General features: G+C 35.7%; 2 protein-coding genes across 6 annotated transcripts; one reads left to right on the top strand and one right to left on the bottom strand.

Annotated features, from left to right (window-relative positions):
* Nucleotides 1-20,219, top strand: LOC129744143 (multidrug resistance-associated protein 1-like). 4 transcript variants are annotated; one of them, XM_055736537.1, is made up of 6 exons: nt 1-865; nt 17,368-17,585; nt 17,648-18,369; nt 18,488-18,654; nt 18,740-18,927; nt 20,115-20,219. In XM_055736537.1, exons 1-6 carry the CDS (start codon nt 671-673, stop codon nt 20,125-20,127), a joined length of 1,503 nt encoding a protein of 500 aa, XP_055592512.1. In that variant the 5' UTR covers nt 1-670; the 3' UTR covers nt 20,128-20,219. The 4 variants fall into 4 exon arrangements, with proteins under 4 accessions (XP_055592512.1, XP_055592513.1, XP_055592511.1 ...); XM_055736538.1 differs by lacking the exon at nt 1-865 and adding an exon at nt 884-1,478; XM_055736536.1 differs by lacking the exon at nt 1-865 and adding an exon at nt 8,964-9,548.
* Nucleotides 17,652-21,706, bottom strand: LOC129744145 (uncharacterized). 2 transcript variants are annotated; one of them, XM_055736540.1, is made up of 2 exons: nt 21,579-21,706; nt 17,652-21,524 (listed from the first exon to the last, which is right to left on the bottom strand). In XM_055736540.1, the coding sequence occupies exons 1-2, from the start codon at nt 21,588-21,590 to the stop codon at nt 20,664-20,666; spliced, it is 873 nt and encodes a 290-aa protein (XP_055592515.1). In that variant the 5' UTR covers nt 21,591-21,706; the 3' UTR covers nt 17,652-20,663. The 2 variants fall into 2 exon arrangements, with proteins under 2 accessions (XP_055592515.1, XP_055592517.1); XM_055736542.1 differs by having other exon boundaries at nt 17,652-21,521; nt 21,579-21,694.
* Nucleotides 21,707-27,234: the final 5,528 nt, after the last annotated feature.

Raw genomic sequence — 27,234 nt, 5'->3', positions numbered from 1 at the left:
AAACTCTAGAATGCTCAAATTTTGTGATATAATAGTGTTATAGTTGATCTATCTAACGCAGAAAATTTGATCAAAAAATATCATCAGAGTCAAAAGTTATGGAAGTTCAAAGTCGAAGTGACAGTGCGCGTGCTTCCAATTTCTATACAATTATGAACGGTACTGTATTTGTTTTTTCGTGGTTAACGATATATTGATGAAACAACGAAGATGTTTAATATTTTCCTAGTAAACGACGTGAGAAACGTCTCTAAATTAAAATTTGAAGACGAAGGTATCTAAAATGTATGTTTCTATCTGCCTGTACTTAATTTATTCGTTCTATAACAAAATCTTTTATGTAAACTGCAGCACGAACACTGCACTGTCACAAATTAATAATATTTCTTTTTCTCATTCTAAATTTCATCGATACACTCATAAATTCTACCTATTTAGCACACGATTTCTGACAATTTTCACACAATTATACTTTTTAATTCAAGTAGAAATGCATAGAATGAATTCTGGTAATGCGTTTGTGTATTTTTTCGACATTAAAATTCATATGAGTAGGTAGTTAGCAATATTGCACATTGAATGAATTGCACCGGAATCAAGTACTTGATAAAAGCTTTTTTTCAATTTAAACGTCCCATTTCTAGCGATTACGTCTGCTCTGACCGATTTAATGCCTCGATTGGGAGCACTATTTGCAGCTATAAGCATGCATCTAGCTATGCTCCATACAGTCCTGCGTCTACCTTTGCCCTTTTTCGACGTTACTCCAACTGGCCGAGTCCTGGCTCGTTTTTCGAAAGATCTCGACGTTTTGGATAACGTTTTGCCGCAAGCAATAAGTGACGGTATTTACATACTGTTGGAGGTAAAAGTGCAGGCGGTTATGCGATATGGAAGGTCATCTTATTAAGTGTTTGCACATCTTTCGCGGGTCGGTTATCTCACACTGGATCTCTCTTCAACACGCTCGTCCCTGTATGTGTGCTATGTATGTTTCTATGTTCACGTTTCGCCGAAGCACAACAATAAATGTAATCACTATCGTCGAATGTTCCGGGAAATAATAAATAAAGCATGGCACGAAACACGTGTCTGTAACACCATCATTTTATGATTCGCTCATGCATACATAAGTATATTCGAATTCATATGAAAAGGAACTTTTATTTTTACTAAATTCTTTACAATTTTGAGATAATCTAGATAACAAATGTGAGTGTATTGTTGTACACCCAAAGCTTAAAAACTTTATTCGCAGCCATTATGTCGATCGTGGCGGACTTTTCCCGATATTGATAAGCTTAAATGCGGCTCGGCGTATGCATGAAGCCCTGTTGAAGAACGTGTTTCGATTGCCACTGGAATTTTTCGATATAACTCCCCTCGGTCGAATACTGTCTCGGTTTTCGAAAGACGTCGATGTAGTGGACGCCCATCTTCCCTATAGGCTGAGTGGTGTTTTGTATATGGTGTGCGAGGTAAAAATTAAACTTTTCTTTTTCGCATTAATGAAATGCTTGAGAATTTCAAAACTAGCTTCAGCCACATCTGCTTCGACTAGGCTGCAGACCTCAGCGTAATCAAGACTTATTTGATTGTTCATCGTTTGAAAAGTACGTATCATGTAAAGCTGAATGTTTCATAACAACTATCAGTTTAGTCTAGCTACTAATACTTCTGAAGTTCATTTTCTCAAAATCTTTACATCATACCTCATTTTGCCTTTTTTGAGCAACAAATTTTAACTACTTTGCACGACTGAAACTTTCAGTAGCTGCCAAAATCAGGTCTACAACGAAATGTGCAAGATTGAAAGCAAAAGATCGAAAGATGGTTTTTTTTCACTCATCGTAGGAACAACCTTCGGATGGTTGCTATAAAAAGGGTAGCACATGGGACCTTTGCAGCCACCACATATGCGACAAAACAAAGTACAAAAATTTGCAACTTGTATCCTTTTTCACATAAGGAATATGTTCATATGAAATGATATTGGTGGGAAATTTTTTTAAAAAAAATGGCAATATTCTTCACATTTAACCGTAATTGTAGTCAAAGTCAGTTTTCACTTGGACGAATTAAAGTACAGACACCTAACACATTGCGGACCAAATACGAGATATCTCGTTTTTTTCGCTTTTCACATGTTAACTTAATTCACTATGAGGAAAAATAGTGTATAAACCACGAAGAAATTCAATATCTTCCCTCCTCGAACCAAATCTATGAAAATATACTTTACTTTAGTGAAAATGTCCGGAGAATCGATTGGTCTTAGGGTCAGACGCAGCACAAGCTTACGAACGGAGATATAGTGCCTTTTAAATCCCTAATTCCCCCATATTTTTAAACAATCCAGAAGACCACTGATTTGGACTAGAAAACTTTGACAAAAATAGACTTACCTATCAAGCGTGTGATTTTTTTTCCGATGAACTGAAAATAAATTTATTTAAAAAAAAATTGAATCAAATGAAGTCTTTTTGAGCTACCACACACATTGGAAAATTGAGTTACTGTTTTATCCCCAATTACCCTACATTTTTCAATTAATTCAGAAAAAAAGTATGGTCGAACATGAAAATTTTGAACCAAATGACTTATCTTATGTGATTTTTTTTTTTCGAGAAATCGGATGAAGGCTATTTGAGCTACCGCACACATCGTAAAATCGAGTTATGGCTGTTTTTACCCTCAATTCTCCTACATTCTTTAAACATTCCAGAAAAGCATGTTCGGTCTTGAAAATGTTAAACTAAATGAGACCCATGTTTTGTAAGTTTTTCTGAAGAATCGAATGAAGACGATTTGAGCCACCGCACGCTTTGGAAATAGGAGCTATGGCTGATTTTACCCTCAATTCTCCTTTTTTTTCAATAAATTCAGAAAAAAACATGTTTGGATTTAAAAATTTTGAATCAAATGAGACTTTTCTTGTGCATAATTGGTTCAAAATATTTTCAAGTCCAAGCATGCTTTTCTGAAGTATTTAAATAGTGCAAGGGAATCGAGGTTAAAACAGCCATTACTCCATTTTCTGATGCGTGTGGTGGCTCAAATAGCCCATGATGAATCTAGTATGGTGGTCTCAAATGCCAAATTGCACGTTCAGTCATATTGAAAAAATGTTTGACAGCTGGCTGACATGTTTACGTAAGAGGGGGTCCAATGATGCCAGGGATGTTCGAAACACTTTTTTTGTATCTTAAATTACAACACACTCCGCAATTTTTGGATGCTGCAAATAGCTGTGATTAACCGTGATAATAGGAAGGATCTTTTAAGGGTGGACCAAACAACCAAAATCCTAAATCGGATGTTGCTTGTCCGATCGATGGCATCAAGGTCGGACTCATGTTGTTCACCATCGAAGCGGCAGTCGAGGCTACATCATGCGCTACGTCACTTCCACCGCTGACGGCGCCCCCTCCACCACCCTTCAGCTCATCGGTTCCCTCGTTCAAATGGGCCAAAACTCCATCTGGTTCTCTTAAATGATACCCATCAGATCCGGATTACTCGATTGAATCTTCTTGAGCAGCGATGACAACAGACGGGGGTCCTCCTGAAGCAGCTGTTTCATCTCGATGAAGATCGGAAGTTCCTGCAGGAAAGCCAGCCGCTTCTCGGACGATGGAATGCAAGGCCGGATTAAAGGGGGGGCAAAAGGGGTAATTGCCCCGGGCCCCCCGGCTTAGGGGGGCCCCCCGAGGGAAAAAAAGGTTTTAACATTACTTTAATCATACTACTACTACAAATCCATGAAAAGAAATCAAAACTAGAAAATCGGAATAAAAGCTTGAAATATAAAAACCCACATGGCCCACAGGCCCACATGAAAAAATATCTAGATTAGTTTTTGTCTTAAAAAGTTAAGGGGGCCCCCTAGAGTAAGCAGTGAAGGAGCTCTCCCACATTTTGCGAGCTGAGAATATCAAAATCTTTGGAAAAAACCGAATTCGAAAAAAAATTAAGATGAATATGAGGCAAAACACCTCGAATTATCATTTTTTATCGAAACATATCAGTTACGATATTCTTTAAAGAACAGGTAAAATAAAAAAAAAAACATCTCCTCATTTTCATTACATTCAAACGTCTTGCACAAAAATAATGTTTGTTGTTACGTTAAGTTTCCAAGTTATGGTTTACTGCACTTTAATTGCAGCTGATTTCGCTTTCTGGTAAACATTTCATAATTTTACCCGGGCAGTATCCGGGTTAATACCGCGTATTATAATAACTTTTCACCTTTCAATCATTATTATTGAATTTTTCATTGCTTTGTAAATTCTAAACCCTTTTCCCTCCTTAAGTTTGAAAGTAAAATCTTAAAAAAAAACTGTAGTTGCTTAAATTGAACCAATCGACAGTACAGGGTTTCTTTATTGAATTTCCATACCAATCTCTGTCTTAGACATGAAATTTGTACTGTAACATTTTCAATTGATTTAACAAAAATTTTATCATCTACTGAAGTGAATATCCTTAATTCAGCATATCATTTTCCAAATGATTATTCTCAAATTATCATAAAAACGAACTTATAGTTGAGTTGCTTGTATCATTGAGTGATTTTCTTAATATGATTTTTTCTATGATCTTTTTCCAGATTCAATTCCTTGGGATTTTCAAATCTTGTGTTGTTACTGAAGTTCAGTTTCCTCATTTTTCTGAATTTTGAAAATTTAGGATCTTTGTTTAAAGTAAGGCTGCCAGAATTTTTTCAGCACGTACCCGGGCCGGACAAATCCAGGCTATTTTAGCTTAAAACCTGGTAAAATCCGGGCATTTGATACCAAAATGTCTACCAAAAATCCGGACAATATCTGGGCGAAATTGGTCAAATACTTAACACAAATCGAGAAAAAAACTTGATTTTTTTTTCATCGGCAATTTCTAAATTCAATTAGTTTATAGTACTAAACTCATTTGGATTCCGTATCTGATTTTTTTTCAATGATAACTGATTCTGTGTTTCAAACATTCAATCTTTATTCTCAATTTTTTTTTTCCAACCGATCATTTTTTCACTAATACTCCTTTGGCTTAGAGGGCATCGAATGGAACTTTCGTCACATTTAGAATAACAATTTGATAAAAAAAATTTATCTGATGAGAATCATATTCAAAAACATCTCATGAAAAGATTTTTTGAATTTAATTGATAGTTTGTTTCTCAAACTTGAATTGAAATTATGATTTAGATTTGGGACACTGAATTTTGGTTCTGAATATAACGTGATTTAAAGTTTTCAATTCTTAAACTTTTATATCTGTATCTCTATGGAATATGGATTTAGTTATTTTGTTTATTTTTTTTTTAATTTTGTTTTCTATGTTTCAAATACTTCCTAATACTTCCTACTTGTCACTAGGTAAATATTTTTTGAATTAGCACAAACCAAACGATCAATGATGATATGAAAATCATTTAAAATATTTATCCGGTCATTTTTTTAAATTAGGGAATTTTAGTTGGTGATAAGGGTTTAAAAAAAAATGGGAATTTAATTTTGCATTTTGCAGCTTAAATAAGAGTTTTCATTTCTAAGAAATTTCTAAACTCTTCCGCAATTTTTGCACGTGATTGATTACCAATTTTTATTTGAAGATACCAAAAACTATTTTCTACGCAAACAATATGGCTATTTGAAGATAGTATACTGAACTCATCCCCAGTTTTTTTACACGTTTAAAAGCTTTTGTATTTTCTGGGTAGCATTTGAAAATAAAATCGAATTATAGGGGCCCCCCGAGAAAAATTGCCCCGGGCCCCCCGATGGCTTAATCCGGCCCTGATGGAATGTCATGCCTCGCCATGTTACCATCCGATTCGAAGACTTTCTGCTGCTTCCAGACAGCTCTGGAAGAAAAATAGTATTGAGTAAGCATAAATTTGTTATAAGTAATGGATAATTAATGTTACTCACTGCTACCGACAAAGCTGGCACCGTCGTCTATTGGCCCAACCTCTTCCAGCTTTGCTTACCAGCCCGGAACTCATCCGGAAGAATTTTTTTCGCTTCTATGGATTACATTTGCAAAAATCAAGGCGAAATCTTTGTCTGAGAAATATCTTGATGATTGGCAAAATTCCGTGTTTTACAAAAAATCGGAGCACCTGGCATCCTAGCCAGCCAGCAAATTTCGGCTGCGTTGCGCCCCCACCACCGCATCTAACCCTCGTCTACTTTTGGCCAAAGTGAGACCACCATACTAGATTCATCATGAAATAGCCATTATTTGATTTCTCAAAAAAAAAAAACTCTTGATACAAAAATTTTTTGACGAATTTTCAAAGGTACCTAGCTGTTTTTCGAACCTTTTGTCAATTTATAATTCCTCAGATTATCTAAGACTTAAATTCAACTTTGCCAGTATTTGAAAGTATGTCACATTTCTATTTATCATATTTGTGTGAAGTATTGCAGCGCTAATTTAATTATTTTCTGATGAAAATAAATTAATTGCGGAAATCTTGCGTAAATAAATTCAAAATCCAGTGCAAAGTTGAATTAAAGTGCAAGAAAATCTGAGAAACAGCGAATTGACAAAAATTGCGAAAAACAGCTAGCTTTGGAAATACGTCAAAAATTCTGTGTTTCGTATTTGAAAAATCTAAAATGCAAAATTGTGCCAAATTACGTCAACTTTTCAATCCTCTTTTCAAAATTTATCTGGTATGACTTAAACATTTTTAACGGTACATTGATTGAAAAGTACGGTTTTTACACCACTTTTTTAGATTTTCTGTGGTCATGATCCTAAAAAATTTCAAAAAAATATATCCTTATACAACGTTTAGCTGCCAACTCACTCCAGCTTTCTTGGACACTAAGTAATTTTTTTAACTATTTTATTTTCTTAGACTTTGAATAACAGGAAACTGAAGTTTTTTTTTTTTTTTTGTACAAGCTAGCCCACGAAACTTGTGTAAATTTTCCAACGATTGTTTTGAACCAATTTTGGTTTTTGGATGGAACACCAAAGAGAACTTGCAAAACCAAACTGAGAAACAAACAAAATTTTGGTCAGTTTGGAACAGGTCGTATGAACTGTTTGGCATTTATGTTAAATTTTCGTAACACTTTCGTCCGGTTGCATAAAGGAAATATATTTTAAATGTTAATCGCTGTTTTCCTCAAGCAAGAAGTGCTAAATTTTGGACCATTGGTTGCCAAAATGCTACTTGATAGTAACCTGCTTTGAGATGTCTAGAATCAGTTCTGATGGGTAAGACTGATTATTAATGTTCCTAATTGACTGGATATAGCCGATTCGTCATCTGACGATAACCGTTCAAGAAGTGCAAAAGATTTTTGTAAAACTGTTAGTAGTGCAAAAATAAAGGAATGAATAAAAGTTTATCACCGGTACTTTTTATACGGTTTAAATTTTTTGATTTTTTTCGGTGAGTGAAATAACTTTTTTTTTTAATTTTTAAATTTACTCAACGTTTCGGGTTACGTGAACTAAAAAAGTTGTTTCACACATGAAAAAAAGTCAATAAGTAAACACCGTATAAAACAAAGGAAGTGAAATTCTGTCTAGTCGAAAGTACACACAAAAAAAAAAGCATAGTAAAATTACTAAATCCGTGGTTTAAATGAACAACAGGCAACCATATTTTTGAGTCAAATATGTTTTGTTGTTTATAATACCTTACGCATAGCTATTTTACCATGTGCTCAATTTGGCTGCGCATAGTAAATTCGACTGCGTTTTAGTAAAATTGTCAATGAAATGATGCATTGTTTTACTTCGTGCCTAGTAAAATTGATATGTTTCATGATGAAACTAGTATGTGTTATGATAAAGATTAGTATGCGGGAGGAGCTTGATTTAAATAGTAAAATTACTTTGTATGTTTGTTTGTTTATTTGCATGCATGCATTTGAACATTATTCAAAACATTAAAATTCACACTTCCGACACTCGTGGGTCAATGTAAGTGTGTTCTCCCGATGCTCTGGAAAGATTTTCAAAAGTTATAAAACTTGAAAGCAGCTCAAAATTAGTTTGTTTACTTGCGGGTTTGATGATTAATGGTCCTGAATTAGTATAAACAACAAGAATGTTTACCATAGTAAAATTATCATACGCACTGATGTTTTTGAGTCAAATATGTTTTGTTCTCAAAAGTACCACGTGCGTAGTATTTTGTTGATATGAATTGGTGCCACAATGTATAAATTACTATGCGGGCGCTAGGTGTTATAGAAATTATGATGAAATTGATGTTATAATTTGCGTGGTTGAAAATACTATAACGCAGAAATGGTAAAATTATCATGACAACGTCTTTGGAAAAGCAACGCAATTTTTTTCCGTGTAACATTGTGCATTCATCCAGCAATAAATTGAAACCGTCTATTTTACAACGGTATTAGTTTGATTATTGATGAGTTCATGTTACGATTACGCCTTTTCGAAAACTGGGCACATGGAAATTTGAATTGTAACTTTTGAACGACGCAATAGATGGCACTATTTCAAGTCAATTTTCAACGTATTTTTTGGATGTCAGCATTTGAAATTTTACACACTTTTTGAACATTTTTCGTTCAAGCTTGTACGTCGACATCTCGGACATCGATAAAATCTAAAAAAAAATGGAATAATGACAGCTGAATTTTAATAAGCATTCTGAAAATTAAGACAAATATTGAAATATGGTTAAAAATTAATTTTTCAGCGCAGTAGTAGTAATAGACTTAGTCGATTTGGGGTCATTTTTCAATTTCTCAAACCCTGGGATCTAAAAAGCTTCGTTTTGGCTTAAAACTCATCTATGATTTTTTTGCAAAAATTTTAGGTAACGTTTACATGAGAAAATTTGAACTTTTAGGTTTGTATAGGAAAATTGAATATTTTGCAGAAGATAAGTCTGAAGAAGAAACAAAAATAGTGTTTATTTTTCAGTACAAAATATTCAATTTTCCCATACAAACTTAAAAGTTCAAATTTTCTCATGTAAAACGTTACTCGAAAATTCTGCAAAAAAATATGGATGAGCTTTAAACCAAAACAAAGCTTATTAGATACCAGGGTTTTAGAAATTCAAAAATGATCTCAAATCGACTCAGTCTAATGCTGTAACGCTTCTTGAAAGGGCTGAGTTAATTGTATGAACCTTGTCTATGGAACTGTTTTATTACTCGGATAAATCTGGATAAATCACCAAATAGGTAGCCATATCAAACTCTACTTCAAAGCAAAGTATGTTCAACCTGAATGATCGTTATATTTTACTTGTTTGCTACCTTTATCGTTATCGTTGAACAACCTAAAGCCACATCAAAATTTCCTCTTATCACGTTCTAGTCATCATGGACGTTGTGATCGATCTCGTTCCGGATTTGATGGGATTATATGCGGCCAAGCGCCTGCATGAAACTCTTTTGCGCAACGTCCTCCGGTTGCCGTCGGAATTTTTTGATACCACTCCCATCGGAAGAATCCTGTCGCGGTTTTCAAAAGATATTGATGTGCTGGATAATGTTTTGCCCTACAAACTGGACGGACTTTTGTATCTAGCGTTCGAGGTAATCGTGTGGTGACTTGGGGTTTCCTTTTTTTCGGTAGAAATGGTTGTTCAGAAACAATTAAATGCCGCTGAATTTCTCTACCTACTACCTAATCGTTACGCACATATTTCACAGCAACATAAACATTACACTCGACACTTTGCGTTTCACTTACCTTTATAAAACATCCACCATCATACTGTCATTTTGCACTCAACCCTGGAAACCGCCCTGGTGTTTCCGCTCCTCCTGTTCCTAAACCCTTTTGTAGGTCTGGTGCGAATCGCCTTCGACTTGACTCTGCTGCTCGGATGTTGGGCTGCAGCTGTTCGAATCCACGAGCAGCTGTTGGCCAACATCGTCCGCCTGCCGATGCATTTCTTCGACACGACGCCGACTGGACGCATACTGTCTCGGTTTTCGAGTGACGTTGACGTGGTGGACAGTACCCTACCGGAACTTCTGCTCGATTTCGTAATCTGTGCCATCGAGGTAAAATTTAGAATGAAGTTTTTTTTCTCGTTATTCTATTGGCTGCATCGTGATACAATCGAAGATGCTCGTGCTGTTGGAAAATTGCATACCAAATTGTTACTTTGAGATTTTTGTAGAAAAGTTCGACGAAATACGTTTTGAGTACTCCGCGGTGTGTAGAATACCGAAATCAATTTGGTTTGAGATTTTCTACCTCTCCCATTTAGTATTATTGGCTTTCTGATTCTAAAATATTTTTTGTCATTTATTAGCGCATAAAAATTGTAAAAAAAATTATTTTCGTTTCATTCTAAATTTAGTCTCCGTTGCATTTTGGTTCAGGACTCATTGTTAACTATGTTGGAAAAAGTATTAGATCGATAGATTTGTTTTCATTACATCTTTAAGGTCTCATATGTAAAGGTGATGGAATTGATAGACACATAATGCATGATTATTCACCTAATGAATTTTTAGAAAGTTAATTATTGGTCACCAAAGAAAGTACCTTGGGATATTTGAATTATTTTGTAGCATTCTATAAGATAACATTAGCCACACATACGATATCGATAAAGCATGGATCACGATGAATCTGGACGCACTGTTTATTATACCATTGCGCTCCTAGTTGGTGGATCCAAAGTGTGTATATATAGTAGGTGTAATGATATGAGAAACTCCCAATTCAGCCGTTTTGATTTGGCTACTATGGAGTTCGTAGAGTTTGTTTACCAGGGCCGGATTAAGCCATCGGGGGGCCCGGGCCAATTTTTCTCGGGGGGCCCCTATGATTGGTTTTTTTTTTCAAAAGCTATCCCAGAAAATACAATACATTTTAAACGTGTAATAGATCTGAATATGAGCTCCGTTTACTGTCTCCAATAGCCATGTTGTCTGCGTTGAAGATAGTTTCTGGTATTTTCAAATAAAAATTATTAATTAATCACGTGCAAACATTGCGGGAGAGTTAAGAATTTTTTTAAAATTGAAGTTCTGATTTGAGCTGCAAAAAGTGAAATTTAACTCTCATTTTTTTAAATAACCTTATCACCAACTAAAATTTTCTGATTAAGAAAAATGACCGGATAGATAGTTTAAATGATTTTCATTTCATCATTGCTCGTCTGGTTCGTGATTCATTGAGAAATATTCAATCAATGATAATTGGGAAGAATCATGAAACATTGAATACAAAATTCAAAAAAATAACCAATATAATTAAATGCAAATTCGATATAGATGAGAATTCAAGATTGAATATCAGGTTACATTCAGAACCACAATTCAGTGTCTTAAATCTAAATCATAACTTCAAAACAAGTTCTGAGAAAGAATATATGAATTTAATTTAAAAAATCAGAGATTCAAGCCTTCAATTTCAAGATTACAAATGTGCATTTCAATTTTAAATCTTCGGAACACAAAAAAAAGTTTTCATGAAATATTTATGCATATGATTCTCATCAGATAAAAAAAAAAAGTTATTCTAAATGTGACAAAAGTTTCATTCGGTGCTCTCAAAGCCAAAGGGTTATAAGTGCAAAAATGATCGATTAAAAACAAAATCAGAATAGAGATTAAATGTATAAAACACAGATTCAGTTATCATTGAAAAAAGTCAGATAAGGAATCCAAATGAGGGATAAGGAATCAAAATTCAGAAAAACCATGAAACTGAACTTCAGTAACTGAGGAAACAACACAACACAAAAATCATTTGGAAAACGATATGCTGACTTCAGAATATTAACTTCAGTGGATGATAAAATTTTGGTTAAATCCGTTGAAAATGTTTCATACGAATTTCAAGTCTAAGACAGAAATTGAGATGGAAATTCAATAAAGAAACTGTGTTCTGTCGTTCGGTCCAATTTAGGTAACTACGGCTTACGGCTTATGTTATTTCGTTCTTTGATACCTCATGTTTCTCTAATTCTTCCCATCACCTACGAAAAAAAAATAGGCAACTACAGTTTTTCTTTCAAAACTATATTTGAAAAACAAAAAAAAAAGATTTTATTTTCTAAAATAGGGAAGGAAAAGGGTTTAGAATTTATGAACCAACAAAAATAATGATCCGAAAGTGGAAAGTTATAGTAAACCGGGTATAACCCGGATACTGCCCGGATGAAATTTTGAAATGTTTATCATGAAGAATCTCTGTTCTCTCTTAGCACTGTGAACCAGTTTTGGTAAAATTAGCTGCTATTTTAGGGCAGTAAACATTATTTTGAAAGTAAACGTAATAATGAAAATTATTATTGTGCAAGACGTTTGTATGAAGTAAAAATGAGGAGATGTTTTTCTTTATTTTTCATGTTCTGTACAGTCAGGATATTCTGATATGTTTCTATAAAAAAGGGTGTTTGGCCTCATATTTTTTAAATTTTAGTTTCGAATTCGATGCACATTATTTTCGTCTAGATTTTGGGTTGAAAATATTGAAATTCAATGCCAAGATTTTGAGATTCTTAGCCCGCAAAATGCGGGAGAACTTCATCACTGCTTACTCTAGGGGGGCCCCTTAACTTATGCAAGAGAAAAAAACTATTCTAGATATTATTTCACGGGGGCCCCCTTTAGTTGTTTTATTTCAAGTTTTCATACCGATTTTCTAGTTTGGATTTCTTTTCATGAATTTGTAGAAATTAGAGTTTTATGATTAAGGTAATGTTAAATTTTTTTCCCTTGGGGGGCCCCCCTGAGCCGGGGGGCCCGGGGCAATTGCCCCTTTTGCCCCCCCCTTAATCCGGCCTTGTTGTTTACAAACAAAGCCCTCAGCTCGAACAAGTTTTCCGATGTTTACAAACAAACTCACTGAACCTCACCAAGCTCTCCTGGCCTACTTACTGACGGCGTGTTCGTAAATTGATTTTTTCTATCGAAGTGATTTTTTTTATCGATGCTGGCGTTCGTAAATTCCAAACAAACGTATGCAAAAGCATATGGACAGTGATTTGACATCTACCAAACAAATCAATCGACTGATGCATCACCCAAAAAAATCAATTTACGAACGCGCCGTGACAAAGTCTGAGAACCTTGTGATCTAATGACCTTGGTTGGATCTGGAAAGTTTTGACAGTACTTTGTTCGGAAATGTTTCCTCTATCAGTGCTGAAAATTTCATTGCGATTCAATTTGTTCCAAAAAAGTTACACGTGATGGAAGCCACGAGACGAAAATTAATTTTGGACACCCACGTCAAAAACCCGACGGGGTCGGATTCAAAAGTCGCGAAATCGTTAAAAATGGCCATATCGACCGTGTGCAGCGTTCTTAAGTGTTTCTGTGAGATGCATACTATCGATCGGCAGGTTCATACCAAGCGTCATAGTGGAACTAAGGATCGGAAACTGCATTTGAAGGTGTTGAGAACGATCAAGGCAAACACAGGGTAGTCGAACTACGACATCGCCAAGAAATTCAACACCGACCGGTGCACCGTTAGCAGAATTCGTCTGCGTGAAGGAATACGATCCTATCAGGCCAGTAAGCAACCAAACCGGGCATTGATGCAGAATTTAGTAGCCAAAAGACGTGCCCGGAAGTTATACAACAAGATTCCAACGAAGTACGACGGATGCATCCTCATGGATGACGAAACGTACTTGAAGATGGATTTTGGGCAGCTTCCTGGCCAAAAATTTTATGAAGCCACTGCAGTGGTGCACTAAACTAGTCGGAGTGATGTCCCCGGCATGTTCGAATTCGTTTTTGCCGAAAAGTTTGCAAGAAAGTGTTTGATCTGGCAAGGTATTTGCAGCTGTGGACGAAAAACCCCGGTTTTTTTGAAAACAAGACCATGGACTCCAAAATGTACAAGGAGGAGTGCCAGAAAAACGTTTTTTTTCGTACATTAGATTTCATAAAGGACCAGTAAAGTTTTCGCCAGATTTGGCAAGCTGCCACTACAGCACAGTGGTACTACAGTGGTATCGGGCCTACGGGGGGATTTTGTCGAAAAGGACATCAACTCATTCAATGCCCTCAATTCCGCCCTATCGAAAAATTTTGGGCACTTGTCAAGTAGAAGATGAAGAAGAATGGTAGGACGACTCGGGATGCAACAGAGATTAAGAAATTGTGGAAGGAAATGGCCGGTGAGGTCGGTGAATAGGGTGTCCAAACTATGATGAGCGGTACTCGACGAAAAATTCGAAAATTCATCAAAACACTATCGGAATAATTTTTTTATTTTTTTTTCCTTTAAAGTACAATGAAACCCCTACATTTCGAGTACAAAACATTTTTATTTCGTTTACATTGCTCCGAGATAGACCCGTTTTAAGACGTCCAGATTCATCGTGATCCATGCTCTGTGTAATTACACGGAAAATAAAAAAAGGTAAAATTTACCGAGAGGCAGAGGTGATTTTTCACCTGAAGCTGAGATGGTCTTGTTGTTGAACATGTCAACAATGATTCCGACCATCTTCGAAACGTCATTCAAGTACACGAATAGATCTTGAAAATGATCGACATCTTTTATTGAGAAGCAGCAGCTTTTTCATTACTTTTTCATCAAGTGATAATCAAGTGTGTTTAACACTCATTGGCCTTTGAGTGTACAAAAAGTAGATTCTAAAAATTCAAACCGCTTTAAATTATCCAAATACTGAAAGAATTTTCACAAATTTGGTCTCGTAGAATTACTTGAAGGGTCTAGTTTAACTTTGTACAGCTTTATTTTACTTCCACTGCAAATAATATTGATAATGATGATATGATGATATTAGACTTTTAGTTCGATGGATTAATAAATAAATAAATATTAAAATAAATGTATTGAAAAAAAAAGATAAAATTTTACTTATCCTTAAAAGATGGTGAAAAGGATGGATACGGCTCGATCGAGTTATTATTTTGGATGTTCCGATAATTTCGATGCAAAAATCATATTACAGTACAGTAAAGCGATGAGTCGATGTCCGCGAGTTCGAGCCCAAGAGTAAACATCGAACACAGTTGTACCGGATAGTTTTTCAATAACGATCCGCTAACTGCAACGTTGATAAAGTCGCGAATGCCATAAAGATGGTAAAACGACTATAATCGAAACAAAAAAAAAAAAAAAAGTACAGTAAAGTTTTTTTACGCGGTTTTCGGGAACTAACGCGATTTTTATACGCGGTTTTCGCAATTTACGCGGTATTTGAAAGAAAATATTTCAAATCCTGCTCAAAGCAAAACACTTAGATTTTTTTTATATGTCAGAATCTCAGATAAAAGACATGAGACCTGAGACATAAGACTTAAGACATTAGCATGAAACATAAGACATAAGGCATAAGACATGAGACATGAGACCTACGACATGAGACTTAAGACCTGAGCCAAGAGACATGAGACTTGAGACCGGAGACATGAGACCGGATACATGAGACCGGAGACCTGAGACTTTAGACCTGAGATTTGAGACCTGAGACTTGAGACCTGAGACGTGAGACGTGAGACCTGAGACGTGAGACCTGAGACAACAGACATGAGATATGAGACCTGGGACTGGGACCTGGGACAACACTGAATTCGATGCCCGGTTGATCGTGATAAACCCTATGAATTATTTGAATTTTGTTAACAATCAGATAATTTTCTAACTACGAACAAGTACCACCAGAACAGTGAAAAAAAATTGTTTCTAATCATAAATTCATCCGACCAGCTTAAAAATTGTTTTCCTGAATTAGAACATAAATTTTTGGAATTTTGTGTTTCGGGTGTCGATTCTCTTCATGTAGGTTCACTAGTACAAATCAGATTACAGATCTAATATTGTATAAGTCCAATGTCTTAGATCTCAGGTCTCATAATGTCTATTGTCTAATGTCTCAGGTCCCAGGTCTAAGTTCTCAATGTCATTGTCATGACAATTGCCTCCTTGTCCAAACTTCAAAAGTTTTTTACATGGTTTTTTCATGCGGTACGTATTACCGCGTAAAAAAACCTTACTGTATTTGTATAACATCACAGATTTTCTCGGCTTAAATATTGTTTTGAAAGAATTCATCACGTTACTGACCAAATGTTTTCACGAAAAAGTAGAGTTCGTTTTATGGGATAAAAAAATAATCCATTTCGATAATCGTTAGGACGATAAACTCCAACTCCGTGGAACTTTTTTCTGGGAATTCAACACTGCGTTCATTCTACCCAAACTCCGTGGAGCACCTTCAGAGGGAGGTCAAGACCCCTCTAGTAATAAAAATTCTTAGGGGCAAAAGATAACTAGAAAAAGCATTCTAACCATGTTTCTACGCTTCGTCGGTGGAATGTAAAATCACTTTAAATTTTTGAAAAATTGGTTCATCAAATAAAAAGTTGCCTCTACATTTTGATATTTAGCTCAAAACATGATGAAAGTGAAATTGAGAAAACTGTGTATTTATAATAAAAAGATCTTGAGATTTCAAGCAATTCATGATGACCATTGTGGTGAAAATCGGCTCAGCAGTTACTGAAATAAGTTTCCACTTTTTGAGGGTTGGGCCTAAATGTTACTAAAACGGGGATTGAGCTTTTAAATGTTCATGCAATGCAGGAGATTATTTTTCAGTAATCTGTAAATGGTTTTTGACGCTTAGCACTCCTTGCTTTGCTATGATGTTTTTTAATTTTTTATGGGAGTTTTTTTTATTCCAGATTTTTTTTTTGAGCAATAGTTGTAAAATGAACTATGGGTAGATAGAAACATATTCTAAAATTATCTAATTAAATACATATTCTTGAAATTCTTTAAACAAACTCTTTTTTCCAAATGGCAGACATAAAAAACGTCAGATAGTACATAAAAAACATTCATTTTTAAGTATAATAAAAATATATCCAAAAGAGATACAAGATTAAAAAAAGTCATATCATCAAGGTGTAAATGTTTCATCAATATATCGCAATGATCACCTTGGCTTTTCTGTGTTTGAAAATATGCTTTTCCATTTGTTTTAATCCATTTTAAATGCGCATTTTTATATAACCACCAATATAATCAAGCTTGAATTGTCAACGAAATCTAAAACTAGGCTCATTCAGTTAAATTTACCTCTAAAGGGGACTGTTCTCGCGACAGTCTTCAATGCAATGAACTATTGATTGTACTAGATTGTATTTTTATTAACCCAAGTAGTAGTAAAGCGTTTAGTATTGTTAAAACTGTAGTCTAATCCGAATGTGGGATTTGATGGCTGCGTTCCAGCTTGTTTGTCTCGTTTGCTCTAGATAGAACTTCAACGAACAAATCCCACATGTAGTAGAATTTTCTGTAGTTTTCATTATTATTTATTCGGAAAAATATGTTAAACATGTACTAATATATCCACTTTTTGATTCCTTATCACGAAATCACTTCAATCCACATCTAAAGGTGGTAGCCACTTTGGTGGTCATAAGCATATCCACGCCAATTTTTGCCGCCGTCATTCTACCCATCGGCATTCTGTACTGGGCTGTTCAGCGTTTCTATGTCGCCACTTCGCGGCAGCTCAAACGACTGGAGTCGGTGTCACGGTCGCCAATCTACTCACACTTCGGCGAGTCGATCCAGGGTGCTCAAACCATTCGGGCGTACAATCTTCAAGAAAGGTAGATTATATTCATAAATTGTTTTCAAATGTATTCGATAAATTTCAATATTAAATTTTCAGATTCATCATGGAATCGGAGTCACGTGTTGATTTCAACCAGGTGTGCTACTTCCCCAGCATCATTGCCAATCGCTGGTTGGCCGTTCGATTGGAGATGGTTGGCAACCTGATCATTCTATTCGCTGCCCTGTTTGCTGTCCTGGGTCGGGAAACAATGAATGCCGGCTTGGTCGGGTTATCGGTTTCGTATGCTCTGCAAATTACCCAAACCCTGAATTGGTTGGTCCGTATGACCTCGGATGTGGAAACGAACATTGTGGCCGTGGAGCGTATAAAGGAATATGGTGAAACCAAACAGGAAGCTGCCTGGGAAGTAGCCAACAGTACATTGCCTCGAGATTGGCCGGAGCACGGTCGTGTGGAGTTTCAAGATTTCCAGGTCCGTTACCGAGAAGGGTTGGACCTTGTACTTAAAGGCATTTCTTTCACCGTTGATGGTGGTCAGAAAGTAGGAATTGTTGGTCGTACCGGCGCAGGTAAGTCCAGCTTAACGTTGGCTCTGTTCCGAATTATCGAGTCGGCCGGTGGAAAGATTGTCATCGATGGACAGGACATTTCGCAACTTGGATTGCACGCTCTGCGATCGCGATTAACCATCATTCCCCAGGATCCGGTTCTATTCTCCGGAACACTGCGTATCAATTTGGACCCGTTCAATGTGCATTCGGATGACGATATCTGGAAGGCGCTTGAACATGCTCACTTGAAGGTGTTTGTGAAAGGTATGATTTTTTTTTTATTTTCAATCTGATGATACCGCAAATAACTGGTTTGAAATCTGAATCTAAATCAAAGAATCAAGGATGATTAAGCTAAAAAAGGTTTATTTGATTTCTGCAGGGCTGGCTGCCGGTATCAATCACGAAGTGACGGAGGGTGGTGAAAATCTATCGGTGGGACAGCGGCAACTGATCTGTCTAGCCCGTGCCTTGCTGCGTAAGACTAAGGTTCTCATTTTGGACGAAGCTACCGCGGCAGTGGATTTGGAAACTGACGATCTCATTCAGGTTTGTTTGCTTGTTAATTCGTCTGATAATTTCTGTTCTATTTTGAATATCTTGCTAAATTGATTTATTTTCAATCCCCTCACAGAGAACCATTCGTACGGAATTCAAAGATTGTACGGTACTCACGATAGCACATCGTCTGAATACCATTATGGACTCGGACAAGGTCATCGTTTTGGACAAAGGACAGATCACGGAATACGCCGCACCGAATGAACTGCTACAAGACAAGCAATCGGCCTTCTACAGTATGGCCAAGGACGCGGGACTAGTGTAACTATTGAATTTTTACTGTTTTTCGTTTTGTTAGGAAGCTTTTAACTAGATTTTGTTTCTAGCATTTTGTAACACAGTTAGGCCGACAGTTTGTGCATTTCCCCTTAACATGTTGATGATATTTTTGTTTGTAACCAGTAACTGTTTTTTCGGTTTTTCTAATCGTTTCCTTAGCTCATATAATTACGTAAAATGATTCATCATGTAAGACAAAAATGATCGGTACTTATAAAACGGGTTCAACATTCAGTATTTAGATTAAACCAATATGAAGAAGATCTTAAAGATCGTCCAAAATGTGTTATATAGACATGTGAGATTTCATACGATCACGAGACCTTATTCCATATGTTTGTTTCTTCGTTTTCCACTTACTAAGCGTAATAATCGCACGATATTCCTAGCACGTAATCGTTTAAAAGTTGTATACTTAGCGTCATTGACGCATCGAAACATCTCAAACTTAATTCATAGTACGTAAACACACATTCTCGAGCATAATTTCTACCAAACAGATGTGTTCAGATAGCATTGAAGGCATTATGAACCACAATAATTACAGGCGAAAGTACAAACCACCTTTTTAAAAAAAAAGAAACAAAAGAAAAATTGCCAACTTAGTAATACTTTTCCTCTCTTATTTGTATTGAAAAAGTGGAAGGAGATCGCGGAAGAAAAACAAGGAAATACTTGAAGTTTTCAAGAACACCTACAATCTAGACTAGGACGAAATATTCAAGAAACATGAAGTCAGAAAACCAGACCAATATTCTTTCCTCATTTCAATCGGTTGGAAAAGTTGATCGATTTGCCTGTTGCTTTTTTACCAGCAAAGTGAAAAATGCAATGATTCTGTGCAGGATGATTATTCCTTTTGTTTTTTAACTGTTGCGATAGCATACTAAAAGTGCCTTTTTAATCACACGAAACCACTATTATTTTCTAAGTGTAGTGAGAGGTTCAACTATGTGTACTGTAATAGGATTAATTATAAACGTATGTTTTATTACCACAATAACTGTACTGTTTTCAGCTGAATGAGGAAAAAAACAAAACGATTAAGAACAATAAAGATACATCTGCTTTCAACATTGACAAGCTTTTGTTTTGATGACTAACCAACGGTTTGATTTTATATTTTTTAATCGAATTTTTATTAACCCCTATCTATCCGCTTCTTTCAGGAGAACGCATTAAATGCCCCATAAATTGTTGTTCTTATATAGAAAAGACTGTTTTATATTTTATTTTTGAAATATGATTCATTTTTTAATAAACTGTATGCACAATTAATTTTGATTATTCGATGACAACTATCCTTATTCGATTATTGGTTTTATAATTGAGATATGATTGCTACTTCTTAATCCTAAAATTTAAGATATTTAATGGATACGCACTCAGTGATGTTCTAGTTAAACTTTACTTTTCATTACTCAAACGTTAAGCCTAGTCTAAACTATGCAACTAGAACTACGTTTTTGGTTGTTGAAATGTGTTCATATTAACATCAACTTCATCTACATTTACGTTGCCTATATTTGTGAGGAGACTTGCGGCTTGCAATTTTTCGAAAAGCAGTTTTTCTTTAGGATCTACTCAAACGAATGAGAATTTGTGGACACCACTTCGCGCGCAAGACATTATAAACCCCGGAATAAATAGATTAAAAGGAAGCTAGACAAAACAAAATCTAAATAGAGGGTTAGCTCAAGTCAAAGTGTACAACATTTTCATCGCTTTTGGCTTATTTTGCTATGTATTTCCGATAATAACTGGTTATTTTCAATTTGAAGATTTTCCAAACGTTCGAGGCGTTGGTTCAGTTCGAGTTGAACTTTTAATATGTGTTCCATTTTGCTGGCGAGAGATAGTACGAAATCCTTCAAATCTATCGTAATGTCCGAAGGATTTGGCTGTTTTTGTGTCTGTCCACTTTCGCTTTCATCTGAAGGCGCCTCAAGGACTACGTCAAGAACCTGTTCTTTATGTTGTGTTATTTTCTTAGATGATTGATTGTTTTCAATTTTCACGCGTTTTAAAGGGATTTCCAGGAATGGGATGTCTTCTGTTTCTATTGGTGATGCTGCACGTTTTATACTAAATTTACTAGGAGATTCTTCTGTTTTAGTATCAATCGTTTGTACGGCATTATCATTTAAATGTGTTTCTTCTAGTTCATCACAATTTTGTCTTTCTTCCGTTTCTTCCTTTTCTGATTCGTCCATGTTTTCCTGGGCAACCACAACATCCTGGCCACTCACCGGAATCTGCTCGTCCTGGATTTCTATACTATCCGAATCTCCCAACTGTTGCGAAAATTGTACTATCTGTTTGATTTTCGAAAAGAACACTCCCTGATGGTTCTGATTGTTCATATAGGTTTTGTACAGCAGGTTCCACTTGCTCTGACAGTGCCTGGCCGAAGCGGTGATGTTTTGGTCCGAAAGTTTACTGGAGATGCACTCCCACATTTCCGCTTCCGAATCAAATGGGTCAGATACCGAGGCGTGGAAGGTTGCCTCGAATACATCCAAGAATGATAAAATTTCGTCGCGTTTCCAAATTTTAGGCGCCAATGGACTATGTTTCTGCTGGAGATAACAGCTTAATTTTGAGTTGAGATAAAAATCAACAGTGTAACTTACCATTGCGGTCATTTTAATCACTTGATGTTTGGGATTTAACGATAAAAATTACAATTTAAATTTACGATCTGTCCGTCCATCCGTTGAAAATCGATGCGGTGCCGCGGTGCGCTACGCGCTCGAAAACGTAAACATAAACATAAAAGCAATCTGCTCGAATTATGCACGTCATATTTTTCGAGCAGAGCGCTACGTAGGAATAATCACATTCTGAAAATATCAATTTTGTTTAAGGGTTAATATTAAATGTAGAAAAATACGTTTGAATTTTACTGCTTCTGTTCGCTGAAAAAAGATAGAGCTTTCTTAAAACATATTTCACTTGCTGAGGTAGGTGTTTTTTAAAGTTCAATTAATTTTATTAATTATGCAAATATTCCTGGCTGAACAACGTTTAGTTTGGTTATTTTCTCGAATTCAGAATTCCAAGTGTTTGGCCCAAAAACAGTTATCCTCTAACCGTTCACATTCCGCTTCGCATTTGCTTGCGAATGAATTTTCTCGCCAAACTTTTAATGAGCTAACGAACTGAAGATCACTACTAAATTATTTATGCCACCACTAAATTATTTAAAAGCTCAAACGGTCTGATGATGTGGGTATAATAAATTCGTTTTTCGTATTCCGGTTCAAAAGTTGATATCCGAAGCATATCCCAGAAGACGAAGAATCTCAATTTTCACTGGGATTATAGAAAAAAGAATAAACAATTCTTAGGATTGTTTTTACCCCTGAATTTATGCAACACCTTGAAGCTTTCCAGGAGCATGGGTGGAAAACAGAAAAAAATGAAACTGAAACTTATTGATATTTCGAAGCCATCAAAAATATGATTTAAAATATGATAATAAAATAAAATAAAAAATTTGTGATTTTGCTTATTTTTTCTTTCTCCAACAGCGATAAGCGATAATTTATCCAAATAAACAATCACTAACTGTAACACTAAATTAAGCGATTCTGATTACAGATTGTTAGATTGACCGAGCTACCGATTTAGTTGACGGCATAACCATTAACACTAAACATACCGACACTTTGTATATACCTATTCATACCGCGAGCGGTCAAATGACGGCAAACACCGTTTTCGCTAAAACTCCCTTGTTTCTCAACCGATTTCTACCAAATTTATAGTTTTGAAAAGCTTTTAATTCGACTCAAATATGTTTCTCAGAAAATTTTCAGCTACGATCAATAACTTTAAAGTTATTTACAGTACAAAAAAAATTTTATGAAAAAACATGCTTCAGGGAAAAGGTTGTAACTCAGTTATTAAGTGCTTGAAAAAAATTCCACTTAGTGCCTGAGAAAGCTGAAGTTAGAAGCTATATGTTGCACATATGGAAATTTTTTTAAAAAATTTTCTAAGATCATGGCCACAAAAAATGTAAAAAAGTTGTGTAAAACTCGTACTTTTCAATCAATCAACTGTCAAAGCTGTTCCTGTTACAGTGAAAAATTTTGAAAAAGTGAATTGGAAAGTTGACGTAATTTGTCACATTTTGGCATCTTTAGATTTTTAAAATACTAAATACATAATTTTTGACGGCTTTTCAAAGGTAGTTGTTTTGCGAACTTTTTATGAATCTGGATTTTCTGAGACAATCCCTACACCCAAATTCAGCTTTGCACTGGATTTTGAGTACGTTAACGAATAGTTTAGGCAATAAAACTATATGCAAAAGAAAGCAAATTTCATGCCGGTTCTAGTGATGTAACTGCATTGGCGGTGCAATGTTTTACAAAAATATAATAAATATATTTCTGAAAGTAAAACTAGAAAATTTGAGCTAATGCTTGTTTGTTTTTTCGTTTCTTTTCATCCGTCTTCGTGTGCAAAATTGCTTTGAAATATTACCACCCACTGCGCCCGTCTACCAAGCAAGAATTTGTGCTGACTTCTCAAAATTCAGAAACAAGTTCACTGTTTTATTTATCATATTTTTGCCAAGCATTGCACCGCCAATGCAGTTACACCACTAGAACCGGTATGAAATAAGCTTTCTTTTGCATATAGTTTTATTGCCTAAACCTTACGTTAACGTACTCAAAATCCAGTGCAAAGCTGAGCTTAGGTGTAAGAATTGTCTTAGAAAATCAAAATTGATAAAAAGTTCGAAAAATAGCTACCTTTGAAAAGTCGTCATAAATTATGTACTTCGTATTTCAAAAATCTAAAGATGCCAAAATGTGACAAATTACGTCTACTTTTCAATTCACTTTTTCAAAATTTTCTACTGTTACGAGAACAGCTTTGGCGGTTAATTGATTGAAAAGTACGGGTTTTACACAACTTTTTTACGTTTTTTGTGGCCATGATCTTAGAAAATTTTTAAAAAAAATTTCCATATGTGCAACATATAGCTTCTAACTTCAGCTTTCTCAGGCACTAAGTGAAATTTTTTTCGAGCACTTAATAACTGATTTACAACCTTTTCCCTGAAGCATGTTTTTTCATAAATTTTTTTTTGTACTGTAAATAACTTTAAAGTTATTGATTGTAGCTGAAAATTTTCTGAGAAACATATTTGAGTCGAATTAAAAGCTTTTCAAAACTATAAATTTGGTAGAAATCGGTTGAGAAACAAGGGAGTTTTAGCGAAAACGGTATTTGCCGTCATTTGACCGCTCGCGGTATGAATAGGTATACCACATACGTTATTCGAAAACCGTAACACTTAAAAAAAATTTAAAAACGCAAAAATACTTGCATTTCAAAAACAAAAATAGTCCTGTCGTTAAATTTGCGAAAAAACAATTATATAAGGCGTAATCATCGTTTAAAGTTCAAAAACCGTCATTTGACCGCCTCCGGTACGTTTAGTGTTAAACATTCTCCTAGCCCAGTACTGGAAAACAAAAAAAAATCGCACAAATGTTGGTCTGATTAAATCACCGATCAGTGAGTAGGTAACAAATTTTGTTTTTCGAAAATAACAATTATAGAACTATTTTTAAAGTCCTCAAGAAAGATTTAAATTGAACAGGTTTACAAATTTCATCAAACAGAGTATGCCTCATACCTACATAATAATAGTTTTGTTGATTTCGTTTAGTTCCGGCATAAACTTTTATATTAAACGATTATAACTCTTTCCGAAAACTGCTCAGTTTTTCGTCGAAATGTAAAAAAATGCAGCAGTTAATTTCTATTTGCCTCACCCAGCTCCCAACTAACGCTTAATTAATATAACATGAAATAAACGCCTGAAGGTAGGCAATTGAGCTTTCAATTATGGTCATGGATAGTTAAAAAAATCTTCAAACTTCTCTCTTAATTTTATAAAAAGCTTATCTTTTTAATTAATCTTAATTAATAAAATTAAAATTTGGCTAATAAAAAATCAAAAACGTTGTTCTTTGCATCGATAGCCAGTCTGTACCACCCTATCGACCGAAGCGAAAACAATCAAACCCGATTGGATCGCTCGCAAAGATAACAACCGGTACAAGTCTGACGTCGATAGAACCGTTGTACTGTTTACGGGAGCTTTTCAGAGCGACCACATGCTTTCCTTTTGTTCGTTCGCACTGCAAGTTTCGCGGTGCGAACCACGCAAGATCAACTATTGTGTTGTGTTAGACTCAACCCTGTCCGATTCTAACATTTCAAAATAGTTGATCCGTGATTGAACAAAAGTTAAGTATGTGGTGAAAATGCTTCTTAAAAAAAAATTCTACCCGCTCATTTCAACACCTATAGGTTTCTTCTAATCTTCTTCTATCCATCTATAATTTTCAATTCTTGAAATGTTCTCACTATGAGAACATAACTTTCACCGATAAGGCCGTAAAAATTAATTTCATAAAAAGCTAATAAAAACTCGAATTAGAAGTTACTAATCGTTTGTTGTTGCTCTCCAAGTAAAAAAATAGCTTGACTATCCCACGTATAGCTAATTAAAATTCATAAGTTTGATTTAAATTAAATTAAAGTTCAGTCTGCATGATACAATACAAACCTTAAGAAATATTTAATATTTACAGGATGCATTTTTGTGCAACCTTCGCTATACATCATGCTGGTGCATAAATATTTGTGGCCTAGTGTGCTGAAACCGTAAGAATTGCAACCATGCCTTTTGAATCTCAATCAATTCGTCAAAATCGAACAATTATTACGCGACCTACTGCATTGGTGAACCTATATCATCGATGCTTTTTGCATAGCGATGCGAAGTCCTTCATTTTACTGAGCTTGATATATTCTGCGAAACAAGCTAATTTTGCTGTTAAAAACCGACACCACACATTGTCACTTGATCTACGAATCACTTTTAAGATATTTCAATCATTCTCTTATGCGATCATCTCACACCATGCTTTAACCTCAACCAAAAATAAAGGCTCCATAGAAGGTTGAGATAAATAGCCTTTTAGAGTCAATCTGCTCCCAATTCGCCATTCAATAGCTGACAAATATCGCCCATTGAATGCTACCTTTACTACGCAACTTTATTTCGACTTGTTGGGCAATCGCTTGGGGTCGCATCCGACCTCTGATGGCAAAATATGCCCGTCACTGCATAAAATAATTCAACCTCAAACAGCAGGGCGTCCGATCGAGCCGAAGAACTGAGCCGGGCAACAACCGGACCCCCAGAAGACCCACCGTTGTTGGTGACCAATTTCTGATAGAGTTGTTTTGGATATCTTACCTTCACCCGGGGTGACTAAGTCTATAGAATGTGAAAGAACCTCATGTTGGACTCTTGGAAACTGTTTGGCTTACCTTTATCTTTTGGCTGTGGATTGGGAACACCACATACACAGAACGGTATATCTCGATATTTTATCTTGCGATCCTGTTCGTTTTTGGACATACGCGACGGCCGGTTTTTAATTTTTTTCTCTCTGTTTTCCGTTGAATGGTGCTTACTTACGCAGGGGCCTCACAGGTCCAAGGTATGTACCGTATAGCCAAATATGGCGCACAATAAAGTTGACGCGAACATGAAACCCAACCGGTGTCAACAGAAAGGCCCGAAGCTTGATGGTAGAAATTTGAAAAAGAACTGTGCCGATGACGAAAAAATACGAATTGGACAGTCTGCTCACACTAATGACGGCAAGATAGTCCGAATTGACGATTGAGTTGGCCACCCCAAATGTCGTGCGACCGCCAAGTACAGAAGGAATCCCGATAGGTACCTTGACTCGCGGGTCCAATTGGAAGCATCGCATGGATTCATTGAGAGATATTTGCAAGTTCGCAGCCAATGAAAAAAAGTCAGCGTTGGGTTCAATGGAATACAACTTTCGCTTGATAGAAAAATGACACCCTTAATCTTTTCTCCTGTGACTGGGACGATTTCGTCCCGTATTTTTAGCAGCTGAAATTACAGGACGATTTCAGCACAGCAAAACAACTCATATTGGGGATATGTGTTAGTCTTATAGAGTTTAGAAATGTGATTCCCATTTGAAAATAACGTGTCCACACATATAGAATTCATAATTATGACTTTTTTATGCGACACATAAAAGTTCTAAAACCCCACACATAAATATTAAAAGCCTATATTGCACTCAAACATCTGCCTACATCTAGGCGTTTAAGTGCTTGCCTAGTCGAAGGCTTTTTATTTTGTTCGAATAAGTTTTCGGAGGGAAATAAAAAAATGTGAGGTGCTGGCTCGAAACATTTTTGAAA

Source organism: Uranotaenia lowii, chromosome 2 (assembly GCF_029784155.1).
Source record: "Uranotaenia lowii strain MFRU-FL chromosome 2, ASM2978415v1, whole genome shotgun sequence".
Lineage (NCBI taxonomy): Eukaryota > Metazoa > Arthropoda > Insecta > Diptera > Culicidae > Uranotaenia > Uranotaenia lowii.
The sequence above is the reverse complement of the archived record's forward strand: the minus strand, read 5'-3'. Positions and strand labels throughout refer to the sequence as shown.